This window comes from Sander lucioperca, chromosome 11, assembly GCF_008315115.2.
Source record: "Sander lucioperca isolate FBNREF2018 chromosome 11, SLUC_FBN_1.2, whole genome shotgun sequence".
Taxonomy (NCBI): domain Eukaryota; kingdom Metazoa; phylum Chordata; class Actinopteri; order Perciformes; family Percidae; genus Sander; species Sander lucioperca.
Genome location: NC_050183.1, coordinates 18,910,172 through 18,922,266, shown reverse-complemented (window position 1 = coordinate 18,922,266; position 12,095 = coordinate 18,910,172). Strand labels below are relative to the sequence as shown.

The following is a 12,095-nucleotide window of genomic DNA, read 5'->3' as shown; positions in this document are numbered from 1 at the left end:
GGGACTAAAAGATGTGCTAAATGTGGTGGGGAACATGATTATGTGGAATGTGGAGAGGGTGTAAGACCTAAATGCTGTAATTGTGGAGGGAGTCACAGTGCGGCCTACTGGGGGTGTGACGCAATGAGAAGGGAGAATGAGATTCAGAGTGTGAAAAGGAAGGATAGAGTTCCTTATACAGAAGCAGTTAAAAGAGTGGAGCAAACAAAGAGGGTTAATGAAGGAAATGTTAGACAGGAAATAGCAACAGGGAATGCATGGGCACAGCAACAAGAACATGTAAGAGAGAAAGAGAAGGGAAAAAAGGAGTGGGGAGAAAAGAGGAACTTGGTTATCTTTATTTCAGGGGTAATTAATGCAACAGCTGAGGTTAAATCTAAAACTGAAAGGATTCAAATCATTGCAAAGGCAGCAGCTCAGCATTTGGGCATGCAAGACTTACAATGGGAAGAAATAAGAGACTGTCTTGCTGTACACTCCAGTCAGGACGTAGGTAAAGGATGATCTTATTTATTATGATCATTTTCCAATGGAATGCAAGGAGTCTGTTGGCAAATGGTCAAGATTTTAAACAGTTTATAGATAGTAGGAGTGTAAAACCTGATGTAATGTGTATTCAGGAAACATGGTTAAAACCTAGATTTGATTTTGTGTTATCTAACTGTATTGTCATCAGACGAGACAGAGAGCAAGGAAGTGGTGGGGGTTGTGCTACCTTTTTAAGGAAGGGTGTACCCTACAGGGTGTTAGGTACAGGGAAGGAACAAGAATATGTGGTAGTGGAAGTATGGGCAGATAAAAAGAAAATAGTAATAATAAATTATTATAATCCTTGTAAACAGTTAGAATTAAATAAACTAGAGGAAATAGAAGGTCGGGATAGAGATAATGTTTTATGGTGTGGAGATTTTAATGCACACAATACACTGTTGGGAGGGGAAAAGACAGACAACAATGGACAGGTGATTGAGGAGGTAATGAATGATAGGAACTTAGTTCGTTTGAATGATGGTAGAAGGACTAGGATTGATACTAGAACTGGTAAAGAGTCAGTATTAGACCTCACATTTTTGTCTAGTAGAATGGCTCCAAAGTGTGAGTGGGAAGTGCATGGAGAAGGCACTATTGGAAGTGATCATAACCCAATTATATGTAAACTGAATGTTGTTGTAAGGGTGAGCTCAGAAGATAGTCATGGAAGGTGGGTTTTCAAAAAGGCAGACTGGAAGAGATTTATGGAAACAAGTGATTTGTATAGTAGTTCAGTCCAAGAAACAAATGATGTTGAAATAAATGAAATTGAGTTGCAACAGTGTATTTATATGGCTGCTATGGATGCAATACCAAAAAGTTCAGGAAAACTAGTAAGACAAGCGGTTCCATGGTGGAGTGTTGAATGTGAAGAGGTAGTTAGGGAAAGGAACAGAGCTTTTAGAAGATTAAAAAGAACCCATAACTTTCAACATTTGATTGAATATAAGCAAGCACAGGCAGTAGTGAGAAGGAGTATAAGGCAAAGGAAAAGAACATACTGGAGGAATTATTGTAGCTCAGTTGGAAGTACTATTAATATAAATGATGTATGGGGAATGATCAAGAAAATGGAAGGTATTAGAAGAGAGTGGAATTATCCAATTCTTTCAGATGGAGGACAGTTGGCTGTATCAAACCTAGAGAAAGCAGAAATGATGGTGAACACACTGAGTAAGGTACATAGTTCCAGTAATCTTTCAGAAGAAGAAAGAAGGGGTAGGGAAGAAACAAGGAGTATATATGCTGAGGTTATTCGAAAGAACGAAAAATTAGAGGATAAATATAATGTTCCTTTGACCCTGAGAGAGTTAAGAAATGCATTGGATAAATGTAGGAATTTGGCTCCTGGTAAAGATGAAATTTGTTATAGTATGTTAAGACATTTAAGTGATAAGGGGATTCAGAAGGTTTTAAATGTGTTTAATAAAGTTTGGGAGGAAGGAAAGATTCCTGTAGGATGGAAGGAGGCAGTTATTGTTCCAATAAGAAAACCGGGAAAAGATGCTAGTAATCCAGCAAATTATAGGCCAATAGCTCTAACTTCTCACTTAGGTAAGTTAATGGAAAGGTTGGTGAATGGAAGGCTGATGCACTTCATTGAAGAAAGGGGGTTGATGGCTAGTTGTCAGAGTGGCTTTAGAAAGGGAAGAAGTACTATTGATTCAATCATATGTTTTGAGGATGAAATAAGAAAAGCACAGATAAAGAAAGAGACTGTTGTGGCAGTATTTTTAGATGTGGAAAAAGCATATGATATGTTATGGGTAGAGGGTCTTTTAATCAAGATGCATTTGCTAGGAATTGGGGGAAATATGTTTAACTGGGTAATGGACTTTTTAAATAATAGAAGTATTCAGGTGAAAATAGGGACAGAAACATCTAGAAGGTGTTTGGTAGAAAATGGGACACCTCAAGGTAGTGTTATTAGTCCATTATTGTTCAACATAATGATTAATGATGTTTTTTCTAATGTTCAGTCAGGAATTGGAAGGTCGTTATTTGCAGATGATGGTAGTCTATGGAAAAGGGGGAAGAATGTTAAGTATACTCTAAAGAAGGTACAGGAAGCTTTAACCCTAGTGGAGGATTGGGGAAGGAAATGGGGGTTTAGATTCTCTATTGAGAAGACTAAGTCTATGTTTTTTACGAGGAAGAAAATAGATGAAAGTATAAAACTAGAGTTGTATGGTAGGACTTTGGAAAGGGTTAAAAGTTTTAAATTTCTGGGTGTGTTTTTTGATACAGGACTTACATGGAGGGATCATGTTTCAAAAATAGTAGAAAAGGGTAGGGTATTGAATTTAATGAGATGTCTTGCTGGAACGGGATGGGGAGCAGATGTAGCTTCTTTGAAGCAAATTTATGTATATTTAATTAGAGCAAGAATTGAATATGGGTGTTTGGTTTATGGATCTGCAGCCAAATCAGTTTTAGCTGGATTAGATATAGTCCAAGCTAAGGCACTGAGAATATGTACAGGAGCTGTGCGATCTTCTCCAGTGTGTTCCTTGCAGGTAGAAACAGGAGAAATGCCACTCTGGTTGCGGAGAAAGCAACTTCAGGCTAACTATTGGGTCAACTTGATGGGTCAAAGGTGTGATCACCCAGTTAAAATAACAATTCAGACAAGTTGGGAGAGAGAGGTGGCAAGAATTTCAAGTTTTGGATGGACAGGGGAGACAGTGGCACAGGAAATGTCTATTCATGGTAAGAACTTTTGTCCTGGAGTGCTGTGGCCATCAGTTCCTTTATGGCAATTGGAGGTCCCAAAGACTGATTTAGAGATACTTGGGATTAAGTTAGACAATCCTGAATCAGATTTAGTGCATGAATTCCAGTGTCATATAATAGAAAGATATCAGGAACACGTATTAATGTTTACTGATGGTTCAAAGGATCAAGAAACAGGTGCTATAGGAGCAGCTTTTGTTGTTCAGAGGTGGAATGCCCAAGCAAGTAACAGAACCTCAAATTTCAAAAAAAGTGTGTTCACAGTGGAGTTATATGCAATCCTGATGGCAGTACAATGGACTGAGCAGATTCAGAACCAGAAAGTGTTGATATGTAGTGACTCTGTGTCAGCTATCAATAGTATTGGGAAAGGGTCATCAAAGAGTCGACAAGACCTTGTGTATGATATTCTTCTGGCAATTAGAGATGTGAAAATTAGAGGGGTAGAAATATCATTCATTTGGGTCCCAGCTCATGTAGGTATTGCATCAAATGAAAGGGTTGATAAATTGGCCAAGGAAGCTGCTCAAAAGGAAATCATAGATGTCAATATTAATCTATCTAAGGCGGAGGGTAAAAGCATTGTGTGGCAGGGAACAATTTTAAAATGGCAACTGCTCTGGGAGCAAGAAAACAAAGGAAGGCATCTATTCTCAATTTCTAGGAAAGTAACTGACTCAGTTAATGTTTGTAAAAGAGGGGAAGGTAGACATAAGGAAGAGGTTATTATTTCTAGAATGAGAATTGGTCACACATTGCTGAACAGCACTTTATTTATTTTAGGTAAACATCAGAGTGGTTTGTGTTCATGTCAGGAACCTGAGACAGTGCATCATGTTTTGATTTCTTGTAGAAATTATGACCGACAAAGACTAGATCTACTCAGAGAATTGCGAGAAATTGGTTTGGAAGAAGTATCTCTGAAGAGTATTTTAGAAGTAGGGTCAAGTGGGAGGGGAAAACGTTGTTTGTTTAAATTTTTAATAGACACTGGACTATATAACAGGCTATAATGCACTGCGGTGCTAGTTCCATAGATGGCAGCAATGCAACTTTTTGGATGCCGGCTGCCGTAAAATCCCAAAGAAGAAGAAGAACAACAAGAACAAGAACAAGAATCAGAATCAGAATCAGAATCAGAAAGGGCTTTATTGCCAAGTACGTTGCACATACGAGGAATTTGTCATGGTGTTGTTGGAGCATGTCACACATACAAATATAAGAAGGATAAAAAGATATAAACAATATAAGTATAAACATATACACACAGTACGTATTAATAACGATAAAATAAATTTAAATAAATAGTAAAATAAGTTAAACAGTAGTGAAAAGGGACGCTACAGCAGAGTAGGTACAGTGACATGAGAAGCCAGAGGTGGGGTGTGGAGAGAGTCAGGGTGGATTCCGAGCCTTGTTTAGAAGGCTAGTGGCGGAGGGGAAAAAACTGTTTATGTGGCGTGAGGTTTTGGTCCTGATGGACCTCAGCCTCCTGCCAGAGGGGAGTGGCTCAAAGAGCTTGTGTCCGGGGTGGGAGGGGTCAGCCACAATCTTTCCAGCACGCTTCAGAGTCCTGGTGGCGTACAGGTCCTGGAGCGGCGGCAGATTGCAGCCAATCACCTTCTCAGCTGACCGAATGAGACGCTGCAGCCTGCCCTTGTCCTTGGCAGTGGCAGCAGCGTACCAGATGGTGATGGAGGATGTGAGGATGGACTCAATGATGGCTGTGTAGAAGTGCACCATCATTGTCTTTGGCAGGTTCAATTTCTTCAGCTGCCGCAGGAAGTACATCCTCTGTTGTGCTTTCTTGACGAGGGAGCTGATGTTCAGCTCCCACTTGAGGTCTTGGGAGATGGTAGTTCCCAGGAAGCGGAAAGACTCCACAGTGTCGATTGTGGAGTCACAGAGGGTGATGGGGGCAGGTGGGGCTGGGTTCTTTCTGAAGTCCACAACCATCTCCACTGTCTTTAGAGCGTTGAGCTCTAGATTGTTTTGGTTGCACCAGGTCACCAGGTGGTCAGCCTCCCACCTGTAGGCGGACTCGTCTCCATCAGAGATGAGTCCGATGAGGGAGGTGTCGTCCGCAAACTTCAGAAGCTTGACGGACTGGTGACCGGAGGTGCAGCTGTTGGTGTACAGGGAGAAGAGCAGAGGAGAAAGAACGCAGCCCTGGGGGGATCCGGTGCTGATGGTCTGTGAGTCGGAGACGTGTTTCCCCAGCTTCACATGCTGCTTCCTGTCAGACAGGAAGTCAGTGATCCACCTGCAGGTGGAGTCAGGCACGCCAAGAAGAAGAAGAAGAAGAAGAAGACCTGCCCAAGCTAACGATATCAGACGTCCACAGACTCGTCCGAAAGGGATGCTCTGCCCCCCGGAGTAAACGGGAAAAGGGGTACAAGATGTACTTTTCAAGTTTTATTGGCAACTATGAAGGTAAGTTTGAAATTTACCGCAAAACACATTCACATTGTGGTATCGCTAACTAGCTAGCAGTAGCTATGTAGCTAACATTTAGGTCCGTTGAACTGTAGATATTTTATATTTGTTTAGATCGGGCTAGGGCTGAACGATTAATTGCATTTGCGATAATATCGCGATATGTTAAAACGCGATTTCCTAATCGCAAAGGCTGCGATTTGGTCACATGACTCGCGAGAGCAAATCAGTCTGCACTCCGCAGAGAAAGCATCAACTTAGAGTTGTAGTTTAAAACTTTTACAGCCATTTTAATAAAATGAAGGGTTTTATTCTGGTTCGAGTCCATATGTGCAGTTATATGGAGTGGAGGAGCTGCCACTGAGAGGGGTAACAACCAGACTCTGATAAATGACGTTCGGGGAGCTTTCACAGCAGCGTGGCCGCGGTGTTTCAACAGTTTTATTAGTACAGTTAATCCCACGGCAAGAACACCAGCAACTAGCTAACGCAACGATAGCCTCTCTGAACAAGTGCACACGGCAGCACGCAACTTCACGAGGGGGAGGGGCTGGAGGCAGCTCCTCTCTGTAGACTGTAAAAAAAAATACACTGTTGTGTGTGTGTGTGTGTGTGTGTGTGTGTGTGTATATACTATATTTTTACTTTTTTAACTGTGTAGTGTGTAATTGTGTGTTGTTCATACTATAAAATGATTTATTGTTTGTCTTTGTTGAATAATACAGAAGACAAAGAGCTTAAAAAAATAATCGAATCGAAATCGCAATATTTGGGAAAAAAAATCGCAATTAGATTATTTTCAAAAATCGTTCAGCCCTAGATCGGGCGCAGAGAAAACATAACCTATCGCTATCGGATACTACGTTTCAACAGCTGTCAAGTTAGGATTAGTATGAGATTGTCAGATGTGGGGCTACCGAATAGTGGTTTGAGTATTTATTTTTGGTTAGTGTTGTAATGTATTGGTTCAGAAAACTAGAGACAAGTAGCGCAACCGCTCACCAATGGCCACGATCAAGATTATTTACCACCCTTGTCCGTTCATCAGGTTGTTAGATCGACTGTGCTGTGTTGAAAAGAAGTCCAGTGTGTTTTGTCTAACATTACATGAATGATGTTGAATTCCCACAGTGTCAAACAAAGACCCTGCAGGGAGGGTGACCGTCAGGGCTGTATGTCATAGGTCCATGAGGAAGCATGAGAAGCCTCACGACCTCAGAGTAGGGAGGAAAACATGTGTTTAACCAGTTCAAGTCAGATTCTGGGGTATTTGTGTGACTATAGTTGGTGATGTGGATGTAGAATAACAATAATACAACTTAAGTCTGTTTATTTGACTTAAACCTGAACTATACTTTCATGGACACCCCAGCAACTGGTTGTTACTGCTCCCGTTCTTTGGAGCATAAGTTTAAGTAAGTAATAAGTTTAAGTATGTAATAAGTTTAAGAAGGCCTGGTCATGATGGGTACATTAGTCAGTGTGAGGTAAGAGCTGATTTTGTACCCTCAATCTAGGCTATACTAACCTGTTCAACGCTTTACTAACACTGTTGTTCTAACTGTATTATAACTTCAAGACAATATTTTAAGAGATTAGTGAGGCAGGCTTATATGTTTTGGTTGTTCTGGTAGCCTAATGAATCATACTAGGGTGCAATTATTGAACTTAAAAACAGTGGGAAAAGTAAAATAAATCAACAGTAAAAAAAATTACAACTGTGAACTTTGCCTTAATACTTTTTCCTATTTAAACTATTTTTTTCATTCAGAACACAAGAGAAAATAAGAGTTTACTTACAAAATGTAATGAGCTAAATTATTTTTTCTCTCGATTATTCTGTTTTTGTGATCATTGGGAGCCGAAATCATAATCACAATTAAATTTTGATTAATTGCACAGCCCTAAATCATACAGCTACTATTTGCTTGAACGGTTAGCCTGCTCTCACCTCTCACCTTTTAGTGTTTTTTTTTTTTTTATAGTTATCTAATGACTTAGTCTAATTGTAATACTAAAATCATGTTTTATTCATAGATTACTTTTGAGGACAGCTCACCAATTCAAATTGCTGTGGCTGAGTGCTCCTGTGTGGCTGGAACCGCTCTCTGCAACCACAGTGTTGCACTACTGTATCAGACCACAAAGTACTCTACGTTGCAACTGAAAGCGGCACCGCCTGTCCTCAGCTGCACAGAAACTGAGCAGCGATGGCATAAACCACGACGACTAGAAAGTATTTAGGAACTTAGGCTAGTTACAAATTGTTAATGTTTCATTTATTTTTTGGATATAAACTCTACCCATCTTGTTTAAAAAGCACAATGAAGACAAAACAAGCCCATCATTACCACATCTATTACAGTTAGCTATGGTAGCGCTGCCAATCGCATTAAGAGGGCATTGGAGAAGCCTGTCTGGTGTATTAGTGTGGTTAGCTTGTGATGGTATGTTATGGTAGCTAACCAACTTCTGTCCTTAAGTTTTTTTTTGTTTGTTTACTTGATAGGGTGTGAAACCAGGCAGAGTGAGTAACATGGTCTTCATCTCAACAAAGCCCAAATCAAGACAGTACACAGCTGCTGATGGTGTAAGGTAATATTCACTGTCAAGTAATAATGTATTCTGCAGTCATTGTCAGATTATTTTTGTTTTGAGTTATTCTTTTGTTTTTCTCTAATTATGACATAACTGGTTTCAAAGGAGCAAGCGCTACAAAGCAGTGCGGGGGGACTTGCCAGACCCAGATGTCCTGAAGGTCGACGAGGCATACCAGGACTTCACGGCAGACCTTGCTCCGCTAATTACAACACTCTCTATAAGTAGTGATGTCCCCCTCGTCGATTCAGCCTTTGGGACCGTTCAAGAAGGCAGCCCCATTTCATACCAGCACCCAGTGCCAGTGAGTAGGATAATCATCCACCACCCAGACGCACCCCCTCCACCACCCCTGCTGTTAGATGGTCACAGGCTGGACCCAACCACATGTTCCTTTGTGTGCACTCACCAACAACACCTAAATGTGATGTCGCTTAACATCACTTTCGACATGGCAAGATCCATCGAGATGGCCACGAGGGAACAGAGTGGCAGCGCAGGGTGGCACAGCCTGAGGAAGATGAGGCTCACCTCCTCCAGGTTCCGGGAGGTGTGCCATGTCCGAGGTCACAGCTCTGCAGAGAACCTTGCAGAACGCATCTGCAAAGATGGGGGTTCAGACAGCCTTGATGAAGAGGGGGCTGGCACTGGAGACAGTAGCTATTCAGGAACATGCCCACATTAAAAACATCAACTACTGGCCATCAGGATTTGTCATCCATCCAGATGCTGCCTGGCTCGGATCCTCTCCAGATGGTGTCGTTTTTGAGCCGACGGAGGCACCACCATTCGGGCTGGTGGAGGTGAAGTGCCCTAACTTGAAGAGCTATGTGGACTGCGGGTACCTGCACACGAAGAGTGGCGCCTTGTGCCTGAAGCCGCGCCACAGCTACTATTGGCAGGTGCAAGGCCAGCAGAGGAGGACCTTCTTGTACAAATAATTTATAAGGATGCGGAGGTCGCTAGGGTTATACGGGAGAGGGGGGATTATTTCTTTTTCTATCATTACTTGATCTGATCTTTTAAAAACCAATGGTTCATTCAATTAGTTCTGTTTCAATCAGTTGATAAATGTTCTTGTTCTGGTTTTATTGTTCATCTTTACAAATCTATACATAACCTGAAGTGATAATTGTTCAATAGGTGTTGAGATTTCATTGTTCAGTTTAATAAACCTCTACAAAACCAAAGCCAATGTCACTAATGCAGACCTACAATTGACCCGAGACCATATCTTTTGTACTGATTGAATTGAGAGTCTGAGTGTAAAAAGCTATGTGGTTTGTTAAGTGGATCATTGAATAAGTGTTGTTCAATATTTCCTTATTAAATTCTACATGTTCTAATGTCATCTCTGGTGTGTTTTCATTTTCATTTCAAGTCAGTAAAATCCCCAAGCTAATGTAATGATAACAATGACACAGAATGGTTTTTAAGAAGCAAGACAGATATTTACTGTTTTCCTGTTCAAATGCTAACACACTGCTGTCAAAACTGTTAACCACACATTCAGAACAGAATAGATTTCAGTCTGGTTCCTATCAAACACTGCTGATTGAAAGCCTAAGCAGATGTCTTGTTTTAGACTAGTTAGTGAACATATATGGTATTTATACAGAGAAAGCTCAGAAAGACATTTTTTGTACACAAACACCAAATAAGAATGAGACAATTATACACTGTACCGTTTGAGAGAAACAGGTAAAAGAGCAAAGATACCAACATGTCCAGGTAAGATGTCTGAGGTTATGTACACACCTATAAAAAAACCAAAAAAAACCACTATATCTTTACGATAGTAAAACTGTGTTCTGTTTTTCAGAAAGTAATGGAGGTGAAAGCACTGGAAACACCACATTCATTAGTATTTAGAGATGATGCAGACATCCAATGTGATGAAGAAAACGTGCCACATGATGCTGGAGAGAGGCAGCATTAGTCACACTATTCTTTGTTACTGTTAGGCACCTTTCCATAAATTACTAGAGACAAAATACTATATTGAAGCAAACTGCTGATTGTCATTCCTTCTGGTTTACCTTACGTAGAAATTGGTATATTATAAAATCTATATCTTTTCTTTAAAGAAACTATTGAGTAGTGTGAAGTCACTCAAACTGTAAAGATGAAAAGTTTGTGATTTCTGTATTGGTGTTTGATGCCAGTGTTTTTATTCTCAGTGTGTTCTGAGTGACACTGTGTGTGTCTCAGTGTGTTCTGAGTGACCGTGTGTGTTATCTCAGTGAGGATTGTTCATAGTGTTGAGACGTGTGTTAAGAGTTGTGTTGCTGTGAATGAGTTTAGCAGGTGATGTGAACTGTTTAGCTCAGGTGACTGGTGGTAGTGCAGATTGTAGTTAGAGTTTTGCACACGTGGCTTCAGTTGTCCCTACTGTCGTTTAGCAGTCAAGAAAACTAATTTATTGCTGAGTTGCCCATGCCTTCACTAACGGCCCATTCTGATAATTGACCAGGAAGCAGGCCACACTGAACAATTCATCAATGTTCCCACATATAGACAGTGGTATGTCCTTGTCGAACAGTTTGTTCTCTTTCACTCTCCTTATGCACCTCTCCACATGCACTCTCAGACGTGCAATTGACTGTGTCTGTCTGACATCCTCTCGACTCATTTGTTGTTTGTTGCTGAGAAAGGCAGGCCGGTACACCTTACAAGGAGCAATGTTGTCCACAACAAACCCTTTGTCTACCATGATCGCCATACCTGGCTTCAGCAGCTTTACAATCCCGGACAGCTTGAAGATATCGCGATCACTCATAGAACCTGCATACAGTCCAGACACAAAGGTGACAGCACCGTGGGGTGCCATGCCAATCATGGCCTTGAATGTAGTGTGTGATTTGTAGGTAGAGAAAACCTCACTCTGAAGGAGCAGAGAGGATGGCGTCTGACAGAATATCTCTGTACAATCAAGGACCACCTGTGTATCAGAAAAAGCTGCAAACTCAGGTGGCAGGTGAGCTCTCACTGTCTCTGGAGGAATCCAAAGGCGCTTGCTTCCCAGCAGGCAGTACAGGAAATGAGTCCATGATCCGACTTGCAGTAGTACGGTGAATGCTGAACCTCTCTGCAAGGTCCCTGAGAGGAAAACCCACGGACAGGTACATCAGGAACAGCAGACACTCGTCAATGGGTCTCAGTTTCTGTTGAGATAGAAAAACAAAAGTCACTGTTTAGTTACCTTGACATTGTTATTACAAAGTATAAATCAGAAGATAATACCAACATCAGCTGGTTGGCTTTTACTTTTTTAACACCTCCCTCAGAGAGGCACACACTGTAATCACCTCATCTCAAATATGGACAATTACTTCTCTTTTTTTACTGCACTATAATCATCCCAACATAGACAATCATTTCTCTTTGTACATTACACTGTACATTTCATATTTATTTATTATTACTGTATATTTGTTTTTATTAATATATGTTATGGATAATATATGTTGTTGTATACCTGGAGTGGTAACAAAAATAATTTCCCCCTGGGATTATTAAAGTATTTCTGATTCTGATTTTAGTTAGATGTAGTTAACTCCACAAACCAAAAGGGGCAATTACGAAATAAAACAGTTTGTATCCAATTTCATAGTTACATTAGGCCTAGCTACAACTCTATGCACGTCATGTTACCACATTTATTGTTACCTACCGTTGTTGTTGTAATATTACACAGTGCATTTCAACAGTTAACTGTTAAAATTGGTAATGTTACACTTCATATTCACACTTTAGCACTCAGTTTCCAGTTTATTAGATACATCTAGCTAACACTA

The 12,095-nt window shown here is 40.6% G+C and overlaps 1 protein-coding gene across 1 annotated transcript; it reads left to right on the top strand.

Annotated features, from left to right (window-relative positions):
- Positions 1 to 5,691: 5,691 nt before the first annotated feature.
- LOC116038123 lies at positions 5,692 to 9,239 on the top strand. The gene is made up of 4 exons (XM_031282327.1): positions 5,692 to 5,697; positions 8,210 to 8,295; positions 8,404 to 8,954; positions 9,007 to 9,239. The coding sequence occupies exons 1-4, from the start codon at positions 5,692 to 5,694 to the stop codon at positions 9,237 to 9,239; spliced, it is 876 nt and encodes a 291-aa protein (XP_031138187.1).
- Positions 9,240 to 12,095: the final 2,856 nt, after the last annotated feature.

Bases quoted from the DNA above. Each gene is read 5' to 3' on its own strand.
- LOC116038123 (XM_031282327.1), top strand. The intron at 8,296-8,403 runs GTAATATTCACT...CTGGTTTCAAAG, and splicing joins ACAGCTGCTGATGGTGTAAG to GAGCAAGCGCTACAAAGCAG. The intron at 8,955-9,006 runs GTAGCTATTCAG...ACTGGCCATCAG, and splicing joins GGGGGCTGGCACTGGAGACA to GATTTGTCATCCATCCAGAT.